This window comes from Streptopelia decaocto (genome assembly GCF_964273445.1).
Source record: "Streptopelia decaocto genome assembly, chromosome: Z".
In the NCBI taxonomy this organism is placed as follows: Eukaryota; Metazoa; Chordata; class Aves; order Columbiformes; family Columbidae; genus Streptopelia; species Streptopelia decaocto.
In genome coordinates this window covers 81,747,527-81,766,237 of record NC_138657.1, presented here as the reverse complement: position 1 = coordinate 81,766,237, position 18,711 = coordinate 81,747,527, and the positions used below count along the sequence as shown (strand labels likewise).

Sequence of the window (18,711 nt, the reverse complement as noted above, 5' to 3'; positions counted from 1 at the left end):
GCGTACGCCCCCGTACGGCAGCGGGGGCGGTGCCGGGGGGCGGCGGCGGCGGCGACGGGGGCGGTGGAGCCGTCGGAGCCCTAGAGGCGGTGGCGGGGCTGTCTGAGGGAATGCGGGCGGGCGCCGCCAAGATGGCCGCCGCCGCCGCTGCCGCCGCAGGACGAGCGGCGCGTCACCGTGAGTGTGCGGGCGCCGGCCGCGGGAAGCGACCACGGGGGGGCCGGCGGGCGGGGTGGGGGCTGCCGGCCGCGCCGCGGGGGCTGCGGGGGCCGGAGGGCGGCGGGAGAGCCGGGAGCGCGTTACACAACGAGGTGTCTTTGCGTAACGCTGGCGGGGCCTCCGGTGCCTCCGGTGTCCGCGTCCCGGCGGAGCGAGCGGCGGCCGGGGGATGATTTGTCCTCCTCGGGGGCTGCGGGGTTTGTCATCCGAGAGAAATTCGGCGTTTGCTGCTAACGGGCTCGGTGTTTCATTGTCTGTCGTCCCCCCCCCGCCCCGCCTCCGCTGGAGTTTCGTTTTAAATGAGGCGCTTTCCTTTTCAGAACGCGTTTGTGTAAAAATCATCCTCGGTGAACCATTCACAGGCTGCTTTTTCACAATAAGGCCAGTTGCGGGGAGGTGTGGGTAATAAGTGCAGTTACAAGCCCGTTTCAGAGCTACTGTAGCGCTGCGAAGTGCGTTATATCGACTGTCCGTGCACATCTGTGCACTGTTGTACAACACAGTTTGTGCGCTGTTGTACAACATGCGGTTCTGTGCACGGTTGTACAACACACAGTTTTGTGCACGATTGTACAACACGCGGTTCCGTGCGCTGTTGTACAACACGCGGTTCCGTGCGCTGTTGTACAACACGCGGTTCCGTGCGCTGTTGTACAACACGGGGTTCCGTGCGCTGTTGTACAACACGCGGTTCTGTGCGCTGTTGTACGACACGCAGTTGCATGCACGGCTGTACAACACGCGGTTCTGTGCGCTGTTGTACGACACGCAGTTGCATGCACGGCTGTACAACACGCGGTTCCGTGCGCTGTTGTATGACACGCAGTTGCATGCACGGTTGTACAACACGCGGTTCTGTGCGCTGTTGTACGACACGCAGTTGCATGCACGGCTGTACAACACGCGGTTCTGTGCGCTGTTGTACGACACGCAGTTGCATGCACGGTTGTACAACACGCGGTTCTGTGCGCTGTTGTACGACACGCAGTTGCATGCACGGCTGTACAACACGCGGTTCTGTGCGCCCCATCCCCGGCAGCTCTTTCCGTGTCTCTGCACACACCGCACGTCGCCCTGCGGTGCTGCAGCAGCGGGTGACGTCTCGGGAGCCCGCGGGCACGCCGGGTGCTGTGTCATCCTGCCCGGGCGCCCTGTCACCCTGCCTGGGTGCCGGAGGTCCAATCCTGCCATCGTGTCATTTCTCAAACTTTCAAAAGAAGGCTTTTTTCCAGGAAGCTGGAATCATCAGCGTCGCTCATCCTGTGTGTTCTGCGTCGTGCGCTTTGTGATGCGGATAAAAATGTGCATGAACCTCACCTTAAGTAAAACAAATGCATTGCAGTACCTATTTACAGAAGGATCAATACAGCCTTTGTGTTCTGCATAATCTACATACACTGTCAGTGCTTCAAAAAGTAATAAGCTAAGACCTGAAGGAAGATTATAAATATTTGAAAAGAGTCTTTCTGGCATCAGTGGTGCTTGAATGGAACTTCTTTAGTCTGTAGGCTTTTATATCACTGCAGACACAGGCATCCACAGCTACACACTCCTAATCCCCAGTAAGAAGCTGGATTTGCAAGATGCTTTTTGCTGTCATTGATTTCAGCGGGTTTTGAGGGCATTCAGCCCGTTCAGGATGTTATTAGGGAGCTGTGAACTGCACGACGCTCCTCCCGGCGGGGGACCCCGAGCGCGGTGCTGCTGGGGCTCAATTGCTGCTGATCTCCCGCAGTCTGGCCAGGGAAGCGTCGCACCAAACGATCGCTGGAGAGCCGGCAATGCAGAATTGAACAATTTCTTTCATCTTGGGCAATTCACACTATTGTTGCGCTCAAAAGTGTCGTGTAATGACTATGAACTCCTAAGGAAAACAAAGTGTGCTTTTGAAAAAGCAGACAGCGACCAGCGGGTGGGAGGTAAAGTATCCTGGTGTTTGGCTGATGCTGAAACCCAGGAGCAGCAGAATTTGCGGGGCTGGGCAGACAGAAGGCTGCGCGGGGTGCCCGACACAGCGCCGTCCGAGGGGACGCGTGCCTGGGGCTGGGGGCGCTGACCTTCCGTCCGGGGGCTTGCTGGGGACCCTGCGTTAACAAACATCCAACCTGCGTTGTGGAGGCGGTGCAGAAGTACTTTGCTTGTCTAGAGCTGGCTCAGCTATATGTGCACCATGAGGAGTTACATAGCTTGACATAATTCCTCAGCATGCCAGCCCCGCATACGTTCTCTTGTGTTGTCACCAGTTATTTTGGACTTAAGGTTGAAGCTTAAAGATCAGTGAGGCTTTTAGTTGGTTTTAGGTTGCTGCCTGATATCTGAAAAGCCTTTAGTGTACAGAGTGTTTAAAGAAAGGCAGAACCTTGCAATTTTATGACTGTCTTTGACTCAAGGACCTGAGCTTAAGTGAGTAATGCCAAGCGTTGTGGTACGGCCGAGCGTGTTTGTGAGCAGTGGGGGATTAGTGCCCGTCTGGCGCAGGGTTGTCACTGTGCTGTTATCTGTCTTGCAGTTGTGAGGAGCAGCTCCCAGCTGCAGGTCCCGGTGCGATGGAGGGGCCAGGCGACTGCGGCCGCCGTGACGGAGAGCACCAAACCCGAAATCCAGCCCGCCGCGCGGTGAGTTTGCAGCGAGGCCTGGGCGGGTGTGCCCGGCTCTCCTGCCCGCTGTCCCGCTCTGATACGCTGTGCTGCTTGACTTGCACAGCAAAGCTGTTTGTGTGGTAAAACGTGGCAGTCACGGGGCTTGATCTAGAGTCTTGTGCGTGTGTGATTGCTTTTATCTGGCCGGCTGCACTCAGAGGCCTCTTGTTTTCCCCGTCCTGTGGGTGAGGATGCCTTGTTCTCTGCAGCCAGGCCGTGGCCCATGGTAGGGCCTGAGGCAACGCTGAAACAATAGAAGAACAAACAGTAGGATGATATTATTTGAGATTCTGGTTCCTGCTTCCTGGGCTTTATTCAGCAACCTCCTGAAAGACGCTCCAGGAGGAGCAGAATGGAAACACAGGTCCCGGCCCATCTGGGCATGCGTGGGCTCCTCTCAGTCTCCCTCTGTGAGATTTGGTGTTAAGGAGGGGAGGGCAAAGCTCCGCAGGCGGCCTGGGCTCCGTCCGGGGAGGTCCTGGCCACCGGGCTCCCTCGGGCAGGGGAATCGGTTCTGTGGGCAAACACGGCTCCTGGGTGAGAGCTGTGATCAGCAGCCGTTTCTGTACGAGCTGGTGCCGCCATCTGCTCCGAGGGACGTCATCCTTGGAACACTGCAGACCTGCACCGGGATAGAAAACCCATTGTGGGGAAAAAAACCAACCAGCCAACAGAGCAACAGCACAAACAAAGCCAACCCTGCACTTATTTTATGTGTAGAATGGCTCTTTGCTGCTTTCACTGCTTCAGAAGGCGAGGTGTGTCTCCAGAGTACTGAAGACAAAGACCTGTGTGGGTAGCTAGTCTGCTTTCTGCAGAGGCTCTGCTTGGTTTGCTTGGAATGTTCAGCTGGCATTCAGCTGAGATAGTTCCTGGGCCCTGTTTTATAACCTCCCGGGCAGCCTTCATCTGCCAATTTCCAGTTAAACTCTGTGTTGTGAAATGGTTTTGGTTTTTTGGTTTGGTTTGCTTTGGTTTTTTAAGTAAAGGTCACGTAAATACTTGCTCTCTGGCTATTCATGCTTGTAGTTCGTATTTTTACTTAAGCAGGATGAACTTCTAAATAGGATGCTGCTTTTGCAGAAGACAAATGCAGAAGGATAAGCAGATTGTTTTGTGATAATAATATATAACAATAAAAGCAGTAGTTTACTAGAATTTGAAATATCTCTTGCTTCCATAGGAAACCTAAAACAGGAATCTTGATGTTAAACATGGGAGGTCCAGAACGGCTGGATGACGTGCATGATTTCCTGCTTCGTCTCTTCCTGGACAGAGATCTAATGACGCTTCCAGCTCAAAAGTGAGAAACGCTGCGAACTCCGGCATTACAGTCACTGTTGGGTGTTGCTGTCTTAGCTGTAGCTTCTGTGTTTATCAACATTCTTAAGACTCTTTCATCTTGGGACCAGTCAGTGCACGAAACGGTGTTACAATTAACTGGAAATAGGCATGCCAAAATCGTTCTAATTGAATCTTCTTTAAATCTAATCTTCTTCTATGTTTCTATGATAATTGCAAATTGTGGTTTCCTATCGCCTAGTAAGGCTGGGAAGGGCAATGGAATAAAACATGAAACAAGCCATGCAGTGCTGCTGTGCTGTAGTTTGGGGAGATTCTTGCAGAAAACCCACTGCAGCAGAGATTTGGGGAAAGGGGTGGTGGTTTGGGTGATGATTTTAATACGTGTTCCTTTGGAATGCTTTAGTAAATTAGCACCGTTCATTGCCAAACGCCGCACACCGAAGATCCAGGAGCAGTACAGCAGGATCGGAGGCGGGTCGCCCATCAAGAAGTGGACGGCGCTGCAGGGGGAGGGCATGGTGAAGCTGCTGGACAGCATGTCTCCTCGCACCGGTACGTCTTCACTCTGCTGGCTTCGAGTCTCTTCTGTCTCGTATGTTGACAGTATACACTTGTAAAGCAGCTTTTGGTTCTTCGTTTTTATTGTGTGAACAGTGTTCTCAGTCCTGATAGGAAATGCTAACAGCAATATTGCAGGAGTTCTGACTTGTTAAAAACTCAGCATATACGAAAGCATGGCATTCCCACGCATGCAAATATGGTTTTGTGCTGTAGTCAGTTCTGTGGCTACATTGGAGAATGGCTTTGATTTTGGAGAGTGCTGTTGTGCTCAGTCAGCCTGCGTAACACAGCGGAGCACCGAAAACCACCAACCAAACATGGACCCACCTTCTGGGGCTGGACCCAGTATGTGCCACCTCTGTCTGTGCCCAGGCTGAAAAGCTGCCCTGCTGATGTCCCCCTTTCCATGGTTCTGACGTGTTTCATCCTGCAGGAAGAGTCACCCATAGAGAACGGGTGACTGTGTGGGAGGGTGTCGGGAGTCTGACTGCTCTCCAGAGCCACAGGTGTCTTTTGTTCCTCTGAAATGTCCCTCTGCAATTATCACTCGGATGTATCCAGAGCCTTTAGAACGTTGTCTGAATCCTTAACTATTCATAACGGATAAAAGAACGCACACCAATTAGGCTGGATTTTGGGACTGAAGAAGGGATGGGTTGGAAAGCCAGATGCAGTTTCAGTTTCGGAGATGAACTTGCAGGGCGTGTTTGAGCAATAGCAGAGCCCCACCCCAGCGTGCGCAGGAGATAAGGCCTAACGGTTTGCCATGGGCGGAAGCAGATAACAGCCTGTGCCAGGTCTGGGATAACCAGAGAACTTTAAAGGTGAACACAGCCTTGCTCGCGGGTCACGGAGCCGCTCTGAACCTTGCTCTGCACGCAGGGCGCTGTGAGTCGCACGCTGGCCCTGTGCCGCGCTGCCTTCCAGCACCGCTGTGATGGAAACGGGGCAGACGCTGCTGTGAATGTCCTTTCACTGCGGGCTTCAGCTGCCACGTTTTGCCGTGTGATTGCCATGGGCCGGGTGTGCAGACAGACAGCCGCGGTCCTTGGCAGAACTGTAACTGGTGATTCAGCTCTGTTCAATCCCTCTCCTAAAACCTCAGGCCAAACTGATGCGTGAGTCATTTGTCACCCAGGTTAAGTGCACTCATGGTGAAATTTCACTAGTTTGGCTAAACTGCTTTCAGATGAGTTGTGAGTTTGACTTCAGCTTGTGGTGTTGTGCAGTTAGCTGTGATGAACGAGAAGTCTGGTTTGTCTCTGCTGCTTGTTGAAGGCCAGAGGTCAGTTGCTTACAGTACCTTTTATGGTACAGTTCCTTGCTCTGTGACACTAAACCCATGGCATTAATAAATGTGAGTGGCAGCACTAGAAATTGGGAGCTTCCGAATAGCCGCTCAAGAGTGATGGCCACGTTCTGTGTCTTGCCTCTCATGGCAGCTGTTTTTAGTTCTTTGTGGCATCTGCTCCAGACGTGGGTGGAAAAGGGCTAGAGGTAGAAGATCGGTAAAAGGCTCCGGGAAGTGAAAAGTAGTGCTATTGGAAGGCTGGAACCAAATGAATTTCTTTGTTCATGTAGGGTGTCACTGATCCCTTCATTCTGCTGGTGTTGGGTCCTTTTTCTGCAGATGCTGCTCTCTAGCTCCGTGCCCGCTGTGGCCCCTGCGAGTGCAGAACCGTGCGAGGCAGCGGCGTTTGCAGCAGCCGTACCCCGAAGGGTCAGGCGTGCAGCAGGTGCTGGAGATAACGCTTAGAAAGTTTATCTGCGTCTCTCAGTGTACCACTCCCATTTGCTTTTGTTTGGTGAGCACTTTTTGTGCAGTCAGCCTCCCTCTGTGCAGTTCTTATACCTGATAAGCCGTTCGGACACCTGCTTTTTTACCTAACAGTAGCTGCAGTTTGAAAAACGAAGGTGCCAGTCACTGCTGACAATTGACTTGAGTGCGAACCGTTTCCTTACGCGTTTCAAGGAGCGCTGCAGCGACACCGAGTCCTGCGCTGCTTCAGAGTAGCTTGGAGCAGCTGGACGTGCTTCCAGACCGGGCTGTGTGTTTTGGAATATCATGTGCTCGTGGTAGCACTTTGGGAGCGCCAGGCCCTGTTAATGAGTAACTGGCAGGTTTGGTGATAAGACTTAAAACACGTGGCAGAGGAGAAATACTTTGGATACTTGTTTTACCTTGATCTGGACTTTTGGGGCGTAGGGTTTATGGTCGCTGTTTATTTGCAGTTGGTGAAGAGCTCATGTTAGACAGTGTCAATAACCACCTGTGAATTCCCTCCTGCCTAAATTAATCAATTTGCTGATTCACTGACTTGTAGTATCCATTTGACATGTGATACTTTGGCAATGGGACTAATCTAAAGTAGTAAATAAGCAGCCTCACCTATGTCATCTGGAAACAAAATCATTTGAAAATGAATCTTCATTGTTACAGGCAGCTCTCTGAAAATGGATGAGAGTTTTTCCTTCTGAGTGAGCGGGGCTGGGCAGGCTCAGTAGCCTGTGAGAATAAAACACACAGCCATGATGACAGAAGTATCTGTTTCTATTGTTTTTTGGGTTTTGTTTTGATTTTTTAGTTCTGGCTTCAAATAGGCCGATGTCTTGCAGTGGTAATCATACTTTATTAAGTCTCATCTTGCTTTTGGATTGTTTTTAATAGTGATTTGTGGTGTTTCTTCCAAGCTGTATTTTAGCTGGGATTCCCTTGTCAGCAGATGGAAAGCTCACGGGATGAGGGGTCACGTAGGTTCTTCAGACCGGCAGCTCTTTGAGGAAGGAGGTGTCTCTGTTTCCAGTGGTTCTGACCTCACTGGAACAGCAGAATATGTGTACAGACGTGAGAATCTCTCCTTTGCTGCCAGGACAAAACCTCATCCTGGGGAGCGTTGCAGGCAGTTTCCAAGTTGGCCATGTTTTTTCCCGGTGTGTCCTTTCCCAGGTTAAACTCCCACTGTCTGTGCTCTGGTCAGTTGGACTTGTTTTAATGCCATTTAAGAGTATTACTGAGGTCCCTGGCTGCCGGGGCTTCTGAAGCTGGGTCATTATTTGCTGCTGCTCCCAGAGAACCTCCCCCTAGCCTCCCCTGGCCAGACCGTGCTCCCCAAACCTCGCAGCTGACACCCTAAAGATTAGAGATGGGAAATGGAAAACACAAAATTGCAGCCCAATTACATTTGGAAGTTTAGGCAAATAAGATTTCCTGAAATGTGCAAACTGCTTAAGCAGTATGTGTTTCCTTTTGCGTGGCAGAGTGAAGAAAGCCTTGTTTTTCGCAGGGTTTTGGCATTTGAGTGATCTGTGTGTTTTTAAAGCACCCAAGCTGTGGTTTCAGTAAGCGCGTTGAGCTGTGCCATTAGGAAGCCCATAGCACGTCTGTAGCTGTGGTCTGTGTCAGGGCACGGCAGTGTGCATTTGGCATCTTGTAACGACGCGGTTTTGGCAATGCTGCCTTTAAATCAGAACTTGCCCAGTACCATGTCAGAGCTCTGCAGGGTTTGCAAAGCACGTCTCTGCTAAACTAAGTAAAACCAGAAGAATGGTGCTTCTTGTGGAAGCAAACAATAGTATTAATCACTTCTGAATTCTGCTAACACCAAAGTGAGTGACCACAAAAATACTTGGCCAAAGAAAGATGCGTTTATATGACAGTGGTTTAGAAAAGTAGCCAGAAAACTATCAACAAGTTCATTTCAGTAGTTTCAGTCTGGGTGGTTCTGTACTTCATACTTATTAATGAGCTGTTACTGAGAGTTCTTGGTTGTTTTCTGCTGTTTCCCTTGCTGTGTGTGGCCGGCAGCGCCTCACAAGTACTACATTGGCTTCCGATATGTGCACCCGCTGACCGAGGAGGCGATCGAGGAGATGGAGCGGGACGGCGTGGAGAGAGCCGTCGCCTTCACGCAGTACCCGCAGTACAGCTGCTCCACCACCGGTGAGTCTGCGGGCGCAGCGGCCCTGCGCCTGTCGCGGGGAGCGGGGCCCTGCGCCTGTCCCGGGGAGCGGGGCCCTGCGCCTGTCCCGGGGAGCGGGGCCCTGCGCCTGTCGTGGGAGACGGGGCCCTGCGCCTGTCCCGGGGAGCGGGGCCCTGCGCCTGTCGCGGGAGACGGGGCCCTGCGCCTGTCCCGGGGAGCGGGGCCCTGCGCCTGTCGCGGGAGACGGGGCCCTGCGCCTGTCGCGGGAGACGGGGCCCTGCGCCTGTCGCGGGGAGCGGGGCCCTGCGCCTGTCGCGGGAGACGGGGCCCTGCGCCTGTCGCGGGAGACGGGGCCCTGCGCCTGTCGCGGGAGACGGGGCCCTGCGCCTGTCGCGGGAGACGGGGCCCTGCGCCTGTCGCGGGAGACGGGGCCCTGCGCCTGTCCCGGGGAGCGGGGCCCTGCGCCTGTCCCGGGAGACGGGGCCCTGCGCCTGTCCCGGGGAGCGGGGCCCTGCGCCTGTCCCGGGAGACGGGGCCCTGCGCCTGTCCCGGGGAGCGGGGCCCTGCGCCTGTCCCGGGGAGCGGGGCCCTGCGCCTGTCCCGGGGAGCGGGGCCCTGCGCCTGTCCCGGGGAGCGGGGCCCTGCGCCTGTCCCGGGGAGCGGGGCCCTGCGCCTGTCCCGGGAGACGGGGCCCTGCGCCTGTCCCGGGAGACGGGGCCCTGCGCCTGTCCCGGGAGACGCGGCCCTGCGCCTGTCCCAGGGAACGGGGCTCTGTGTCTGTACCAGGTAATGCGGCCCTGCGTCTGTACTGAGGAACGCGTCCACATTTCTGTCTGCCAGCGCAGGGAGCATCACTGCCAGTGTCCCCCCCTCAGAGTGTCCCTGCCCCAGGGTTCCATTGCCAGCTCAAGCTCCTCAGAGTTTCCTGTCATTCCAAATTTTGGGTAGAGACTTCTTTATTCAGGGTAGCTTTATGTTACCTTTGTGATGGTGAGATAACATAAACTGAAGGCTCAGGAACACCACTGAGTGAGCTTTCTTCATGGAGACTAGAGCAATAATGGTTCTTCAGTTAAATAGTCATTTAGCAAATTGTTCTTGGCTGGCACGTTATATGAAGTTTGATATAATTGGTACATTGTATGAACTTTGATATGGTTGTTCCCATTTGAGGCTCTCAGTTCTGATTTATGCTTGCATTTTAAATATTTTTAAAATATTAAATATTTTTTAAATGTTAAACATATAGCATTTAAAAATATAATTTTAAAATATAATACCTTGCTACAAAACTGTTTTCATCTGACAAGTTGCTAATTCCTTGGCTTAATTCTCTGCCTTTCAGGAAGCAGTTTAAATGCCATTTATCGCCACTATCATAAAAAGGGGGAGAAGCCGAAGATGAAGTGGAGCATAATCGACCGCTGGCCCACACATCCCCTGCTCATTCAGGTGTGTGTTCGTGTGCGCGCTGACCTCAGCAGCGCCAGGTGGGAACCGAGCGGGTCCGACATGGGCCTGAGTCGCCGTTCCCTGGGTTTGCCTTGGGCTGGTGGAGGAACCTGGGACCTTTGCGTTGCACCTGACTTTACAACAGCAGAGAGCTGAGGAAATACACATTTGCTGAGGTTCCTTTTTAGAGGTATTTTCTGCCTGTAATAACACAGTATCACGTTAAGCAACAGAAGTATTCTGAAGAAACACTTGACTTAGATAATGTCTTAGGTTCTAACAAAGCTCATGAGATTTTTTAGCTGTAGAATGTACTAAAAGAAGAATGGAGGAGAGCTGGGTTGAGTTCCTTAAGATGCCAGTAACAAGCTGATGGAACATAAAACCCTTGGGCTGATCAGAAGTTCACAGAGGTCTTTGATGTGTTGGGACTGGCCCGGTGACATGCTGTCCTGGACAGTGTGCAATACCTGCTGTCTCTCGCTGTTGCCCCACACGTACCAAAGGGGATTTCAAAGTTCTTAAGGCAACCTGGAACGTTGAAGTTGCCTGTGTTGGGTCATTTGAAATCACATAGTGCTTCTCAGTGCTTCTGATTCAGGTCTCTGCTTTGTTTTGTTGTATTTTTCTGAACAGTGCTTCACTGATCACATACAGAAGGAACTGAACATGTTTCCACCTGACAAAAGGAAAGACGTCGTCATCCTCTTCTCAGCTCACTCGCTGCCCATGTCTGTGAGTTGTGTCGCGTCGTTTCTGCCCCTGTTAGACCAGAGTCCTGGGTCTGGGTAGGGCCCCAGCTGTGGGAGTGCCCGGCACACGTAAAAGGAGCAGGCGGTGAGTTGGCCAGCTGCGGCTGCAAGGCTGACGCAGCGCTGGAGGTGACAGATGTCACTGTGGGCACTCCGGGTTGGGTCACACTCCCTGGCTGCTTTCGTGGCCTCACCAACTTGCCAGCTCAAACCCGGATGGTAATGGAGGGGAAAACTGGGTTATTTCCTCACCTCTAGGAAGCGGTGATAATACTTTTCCTGAAGAAATGAAAGTAAAAATCTTTGCAAGGTTGCAATAAATGACTTGATCCTCTGTTAGCAACCAGCAACTGCAGTGATGTGGCTCTCAGATCGTTTCTCAAAAACGTAGTGCTGTTACCAAAGTGTAGCCATGTCTATATACAACAATAGAAGAATGTATCATTTCTTGTGTGAAGGAGGAGGAGTAGGTGTACTGGCAAAGCAGCTTCGTGGTTGATTTTGCCAGACAGGAACACACTTTTTTGTCTCTGTTTGGGATGAGCCAGGCACTCGATGGCCACATCCCGCACTGCACGTTCCCTTCCCCGGCTGGGGTGCTCTGCCCAGCGCGTTCCTGCACTAGAGCTGTGCTGTGTTGTGTGGCAGGTGGTGAACCGTGGCGATCCGTACCCTCAAGAAGTGGGAGCCACCGTGCAGAGGGTCATGGAGAAGCTGAACTACTCCAACCCGTACCGGCTGGTGTGGCAGTCCAAGGTACGTGCGCAGGGAGCCGCTGCTCCGCTCTGCAGGACTTCAGGATCTTACAGCTTGAGAAGGTCATCACCTCTGGACCTTTTGCCCTTTTTCAGCAAGTGTTTCTGCTAGAACAGAATCTTTGCAGATGATACTCTTTATTCACAACTTCTCGCCTTTTTTCTATATTGCCTCCTTTTAAAGCAGATGTTTTGCGTGTCTGTTAGAAAACCTACGGTCTCATAACATCCAGTTTGGCATTTGTCTTTTTCTGTCAGAAGGAAGAGTTGAGCACCTGCTGGATTTTTAAGGTGTTGCTTTTTGAGGATCTCTGAGCCATTTTTCCAAAGTCATCTCTGTGCAGTGGGCATTCTGAATAATTACACGAGCCTCATCCAAACAGGCTTCGTTGTTCTCGACAGAGACTGCTTGCATGACTTTGTACTTGCTATTATAGCACTGCTGCAAACAGCAAGGAACATCAGTTCTACCAGAATTACATACTACAAGGGACCTTACGTCTCAGGGGCATTACGCCCATCATGCCATCGTTGTCTTGTTCTCCAAATTGCGTATTATGGTACATCAGCCCCGAATAGTAGAGGGGAAGGGGCAGGATGCCCTGGAAAAGGCAGGTAAACCCTGGCCAGGGTGTTGTTGAACTGAAAAGAGCAGACCTGTATTTAAACTGTCATTTATTTTAGTAAGAGTCTCATTTAGGCCAGCCCAGGTTCTGTTCCTCTGGGATTTGAACAGCAGGACAGTACGTCTTCATAAGAAAATTAACAAAGTGGGAGGTACTAGCAGTAGCAGGGAAATACAAATAACTGGCCCCACGTTAACCATAATCGGGCCTGTTGTCCTGCCTGAGAAAACATGGCTGTTCATTGGAAGAGTGATTTAATGAGGGGTGTTTTTCTCTCTTTAATTTGCCTCCCCCTTTTCCTCCAGGTTGGCCCGATGCCTTGGCTTGGGCCGCAGACCGATGAGACCATTAAAGGGCTGTGCCAGAGGGGAAAGAAGAACATGCTGCTGGTCCCAATCGCCTTCACCAGTGACCACATCGAAACGCTGTATGAGCTGGATATCGAGTATGCCCAAGTTTTAGCAAATGAGGTAAATGGTCTGTGGTTTTTATAACTCTTTGGAAAGTGGGGCTCCAAGATCACTTTTCCTGCTTTGAAATTTGCTTTGTGGCTGCTTCTTGCAATATGATTTGGGGCAAATGTTATGTTTCTGTAAATTGAAAATTAATCTGAACTGGCTTAAATTAATTTTCAGCTACACAAAACGGGTGGGAATTGGCTTTCTACAACTAACTCTTTAAACCACTACTATCCTTACTAAAAAAAAATAATTGATTTTTGGCAACAGAGTGAAATTTTGCACCATAGTTATTTTTACTGTATTGAAAAATGTGGCATTGCCTTTAGTTGCAGCATTTTGGGGGAACGTCTGAATGAACTAGGAAGGAGGAATTTTTGAAAGCTGGCCAGTGAATGTTCCAGCAGACTCAACTTTTTTCCTCCTTGTTTCTGATTCAGTGCGGAGTTGAAAATATCAGAAGAGCGGAGTCTCTCAATGGAAATCCACTGTTCTCCAAGGTACCTGCTTTGCTGTAATAGCCACACAAGTTTGCTGCTCTGTGTTTGTTTCCTACTAGATTTTGGGTGTTGTCTTGTAGTTTTAAAGTATTTTGAGTGGAAGAACAGAAGTGGAAACCCTTAGTCTATGTACCACAAAGTGTTTTCTTTTACCACGGTTTGTGTTGGGTTTGTTTCTTTGTTTTAAAGAAGTTCAGATGTTTGGTTTAACAAAGAAAAACAGTTTTGTATTCATTTGTAGTAATCTTCTAATGAAATATTTCTTGTAAGATACTATGCTGATGCAATTTTACAGCAGGATTTTCCCTGAAGTAGCGGAGGGAAGTGCTTAAAAACACGGTCTGATGGCTGCACAACAACTCGGTGCTGTCAGCAGTCAGTGTGACGTGCAGGCGTTCTGTTGCGGTGCGCAGGTGGGTTTGCTGGGTTCTGATGTGTGATTCGCTGTGTTGCAGGCTCTGGCAGACCTGGTGTGCTCGCACCTGCAGTCCAACGAGGTCTGCTCCCGGCAGCTGACGCTGTGCTGCCCGCTCTGCGTCAACCCCGTCTGCAGGGAGACCAAGGCCTTCTTCACCAGCCAGCAGCCGTGACAGCGCCGGCGGAGCAGCGGGCGGCGCGGGACGGCCGGGACAACGCGCTCGACCGGGCCCTCCCGGCACCGCCGCGGGCGGTGGGCTGTGACGTAACCTCGTGGGACGATGGGGACAACTTGAGCTTTTTGTTTGTTTGGTTTTTTCCTTAGGTTTCCTTTGTTTGAGAAGAATTTGTAGACAGTAGGGAATAAGGGCGTTTATCCTGCGAGAGGTGAAGAGATCTCGTTCTGTCTGATTCTGATTGGACTTAGCGTGAGCCCATAAGTATGCACTGAAAAACTTAAAAAAACCCTTTTCTACCACTTAGCTTCTGTTTCCTCTGCAGGGATTTGTTTGTATGCAGTTTTGTCGTGAGTGTATTCATTTCAGCTTTGCAGGTCAAGCGTACAGTTATTTGGTTTGGTTTTGCTTAAGGTACAGTATAACCAGTGTAGTCACTGATTGTCTCTTCCAAGAGTGGTTTTTCAGGCGGTTTGAGGATCAAGTGACTTCTAGTGCTTTTTAAGTAATGCACATATATTTTTAGAACATAAAGATAAGGCTTTGGTTTGGTTTTTGACTTCTGGTGGAAGCTTAGCTGGGATGGTAGAACGCACAAGATGTGTTTACATTGCTAGAGAAAACGCTCTCGTTCTCTGCAGGAAAGCCACCGCGTTTGGAAGGCGTGAAAGGAAAGGATGAGCCTGCTTGGGCGATGTGAAGAACGTGCTCACATTGTCCGTGGTTCCAGGCTGGCTGCCGTCAGCACTGTGCATTGAAACGTTTCTCTCTCTTCTAAGCAAAATGGCTTTTTAAAATTATTCTTTAAAAGGGCTTTCTCTGTTGGGTAAATAAGTGTAGGCAGCGAGCTTGCTCTCAGGAGGTTGATGGCTCTGCTCTGCGCTTCCCGGTGCAGCCCGGTGGGTTTTGTGGGTACCTGTAGGGTTCAGAGGCACAGCTGCCGAGCTCAGCTGCTGTTGTGGCTGCAGACGGAGCTGGTGATGGGTCAGGACGGATGGACACGGCGCTGACACCGCGCTTACTTTGTTAACAGCTGAACTTTGTTACATTTGGGCAGTGATGGCGCCGGGAGGATGGGCTCCCAACCCAGCGGAACTTTGTGCTCGTTTTGGCAGGTGTCTGGGTGCCTCAGATCTGCTGGATCCCCTGCTGAGTTCTGTAGTGTGAACACCCGTTTTGGGGCAGAATTCCCTCCCTGTGAGCACCGGGATGGTGTTGGGGTTCTCCTGGGACAGGAGGGGTTTTCTGTAGGCCGGTCACCGCTCCACGTGTGGCATTGGGGACTTTGGGGCAGCAGAACCGCAGCACCTTAGTGTGGTCCTGGGGCCAGAGCAACGCTGGCCCTGTCCATGGGACCAGGCCGTCCCGGGGTGCTCTGCCCGCCGGCTTCCTGGAGAGAAGTTTACTTGACGTAATTAGCACTGAAACGCCGGTACTTTGGCAATGCACGTTGTTTTCTGTAAACTGATGATTCGGCCAATGGTGATGCTTGAGGAGCAGATGCCGTGCTGCTGAGACAGCTCTGTTTGCTTGTGGAATCGTGAGGCATGAAGAGTTTTAACCTCTGATCTTTCAAGGATAGGGTTGTTAAAAAAACCAGGCCTTTGTTGCTATAACAGGGGTTTGTCTTGTTCTGCTTTTTGTCAGAAGAATTAAACACGGGGCAGTAAAGCAATGAGCAGCCCCTGTACCGAGTCCTGCCATGGAGCAACGTGGTCCTGCTGGCAGCCTCGCCAGGGCCCGCGGGCTCCCGCGTCTCCACTGCCATCCCCAGCTTCCCGGTGCGATTGGAGCACAACAGACTGAGCTCGCTCCGGCGCCGGAACCCTGCGGCCCGCAGCCGCTCGCTGCTCGGCGGAACCAAGTCTTCCTCGGCCCTCGGTGCCCGTGCCGTCCGGAGCCCGTTCTCCTCGCTCTGCGCTTGCTGCCTCGGCAGGACGGGGACCCAGCGCCGATTCCTGCCCTCGCTCAGGCGGGGCAGTGGGTGTATCGCTTGGCTACGGAAGGGTGACATTTCCGTGGAAAAGCTTTGAATCAATGTCAAAAGAATAAAAGCGTCTGCCGTACAGCTGGGAAGGGAACGCCGGCCTTACGTCTCCTGTTGGACAAAGAACTTTCTGTGTTGCCGTTTCGCTGCTGACACGTGTGCGTCGGCGGGAAGCAGCCTGGTTTGTAAGAGCTTCCTACTTCACCTCTTTCCTACCAGCCCAAGGGCGTGTTGACCTTCCGGTCCAGGTTGTGGCCACCACGTTTACAAGTGTGGCTGAAGCTGGGGAGCAGAGGTAACTTCATGTGAACACTGCGATACTGTAAATACCCATGGGCTTTTTGTTTTGACACTGGAGAGAGCGCTGCAAGTATAGCCAGCACTAATCATGAGGCATTATGTTTGTCCCAGTAATAACAGGTATTTAAAATCCACTTTTTAGTATGGTAACCACAAGTGAGATAATTACTAAGCCTGTTGCTGCTGTTAAGACCATAAGGCAGAAATCACTTCATTTTCTAGCTTTTAGCAGACGGATCTCATCTCGTGGAGTTGGCGGGTTCTTCTTTTCCCTGAACGGATCATGGAAAATCACTCTGTCCTGCTGTTGAACACACGTTGTTTTGTCTTAGTGCAGCATCAAAAGCCTGTTGAAAAACTGCCTGAGCAAGGTAGCTGGCAGCTCTGCTTCATGTTTGTAACAGAAATCACGATAACAGTGAGACTGGGAACAGTGGGGATTCTGCTGCCATTGGAGTCTTCTCATCCTGGGCTTTCTGTTCGGGAGCGTTTCTGACTATGCTGCCGAGCAGTGGAATTCATCTGGCCTTATTTTAGATGCTTCCGATCTCCGAGCTGGTCTCCTGGGTCCCATTTGCAGTCAAGAGATTGTTTTAACGGGTGATTCTGAGGAAGGATCCATGTCCTCTCGCAGCCGCTGTCCCCGAGGCGGGGTGGGCTCCGCGTTGCGCTGGCTCCGAGGCGGCAGCTGCCCAGCGCCGTTCACGTGCCTTTGTCCCCGCGCTGGGGCCGTGTCGCCGCTGCGTTGGGAGCTCGTGGTCCCAGCCCCGCTGCGCGTGGCCCGTGCGCCGTGGTTGGTGCTACCGCTGGGCCGGCCGCGGGCTGAGCGGGGCTGGGCGCCGGGGTGTCATCCTCCAACAGTCATCTCCTTTGATTGCTTTTGTTATTAATTGCACTCCTTTTGTGGTACTTTGTGTCATTGGTGAGTGTTCACCGTTTACAGACGCCCCGACAGAACAGCCGCGGGGAGCTGGGAGCCCGGTGCCGCGAGGAGAGGCTTTGCGGATGGGACGGCGTGCAGCCTTTGCTCACCATCAGGCTGCTCTCCTGACTCAAGTCCCGCACGAGTGGCTGCGTTTGAGAAGCACGATCCCTTCCCACAGCGGAGCTGGGGGGGTGTCCGGGCTGAGCCGCTCCCCCGGAGACGAGGCTCTCCCAGCGCGGCTCCACGGGGCTGCGCTGCTTCTGGGAACATCAGGAAGCTCACCTTATCTTCCCTTTCTGTCACACCCCGAGAGCTGGAAATCAGCATGAAGTGTCGGCTGCAAGAGAGAGAAAAGTTCCTTTGATTTTTAATGCCAGATGTGTACAAATACTCATGTTTAGCCCAACATATGCATTTCAGATTGAACAAGGACTTCCACTTAATGTAACGCAAACAATTTGTATAATCTGACTGTGTAGCGTTTGCCATAAAGACGGAATTTCAAATAAATTTTTTTTAAAGAAATAACTGAGCTGTGCTTTGTGTGAAAAGTGGTTTTCGGGCTTTCTGTGAAAACAGGCTCAAGAGATGGTGAATAAAAGACTTGCACTACTTTTGAATTCTGTAAATTTACCCAGTTACCAGCAGTCTCTAGGCAGCTTATTTCTCACATTAAAAATCAGGCACTTCGCTGATTGTTTTCCAGACCGGTGCTGAGGGTCGTACATTGAGCTGATCCTCAGCGAGCTCTGCCTGCCAGACTGATGGGGCAGGTGATGGGCGGGCGATGGGGAGTGAAGGGTCCCGCTTATTGGAACCCAAAGGCATCTCTAATGTGGAAGCATCAGCTCGCTCGCCCTTTAGGATGTTACAGGTGGAACCTCAGTAACCTCCATGCCTGGTAGAAAACCACAGAAACAACGACCAGAGCAGTTCTCCCGCACACGCACATTTCATTTCTGTCCCTGTCTGCCCAGTAGCAGTTTCAGTGACTTTTCAGCCCCAGCATCTTTATTTCAGCTCCAGCCCTATGGTGTGGATTTCGGCTGCAGCCCGCAGTCTGGATTTCAGCACTGGCCCTGTGCACCTGATCCTGGTTCCAGCTCCCTCCCGCCGCCCTCTGCTCGGGCTGTCACAGCAGCGCTGGGCTGCTGACAGGGCTGCCAGTCACTCGCTGTCACCACTCCCGTGTAACATGAGCTGTCACCACTCCTGTATAACATGAGCTGTCACCACCGTCCCCATGTGCCTTGTTGGCACATCCTGAGTCAAGCCTTGTCCCCCTGATCCAGCTCACACCTTAAGCTCGGCCTGGTGGGGGTCCTGCCCAACACCCCTGTGCTGAGGCTCCGCTCCCTGGCTCTGGGATCACCACGTTCGATCCCGTTTGGGGCTGGAACACCCTGTGTGATGGGGAGGGGTGGGCACCCACCCACAGCTCCGGGCCCGGAACCCAGAGATTATATCCCCTGGATATATCCAGGGGATAAATATCCATTTACGTGCTCTGTCTCAGGGGGAAAGGGGAACAAATAATACATCTGTCCCTCTTTCTAGTCCCAGCCTAAAGCTAAGAGGCTCCCGTGCAGGCGCAGAGCACACCCAGCACAGAGAGCAGCTTCCTCTGAGCCGCTGGGAAACACCCGGGTTCTCACAGCCCCTGCTCCAAACACCCTCTGAACTCTGTGAACACGGAGCCAACTGCTCAGAGACCCAGTA

At 52.0% G+C, this 18,711-nt stretch overlaps 1 protein-coding gene across 1 annotated transcript; it reads left to right on the top strand.

Moving 5' to 3' along the window:
• The first annotated feature begins 40 nt into the window (after window positions 1–40).
• On the top strand, window positions 41–17,513 carry FECH (ferrochelatase). Its single transcript, XM_082075841.1, has 11 exons — window positions 41–177; window positions 2,729–2,834; window positions 4,042–4,161; window positions 4,567–4,715; window positions 8,530–8,664; window positions 9,990–10,096; window positions 10,733–10,831; window positions 11,497–11,604; window positions 12,535–12,699; window positions 13,128–13,187; window positions 13,643–17,513. The coding sequence occupies exons 1-11, from the start codon at window positions 111–113 to the stop codon at window positions 13,775–13,777; spliced, it is 1,251 nt and encodes a 416-aa protein (XP_081931967.1). The 5' UTR covers window positions 41–110; the 3' UTR covers window positions 13,778–17,513.
• Window positions 17,514–18,711: the final 1,198 nt, after the last annotated feature.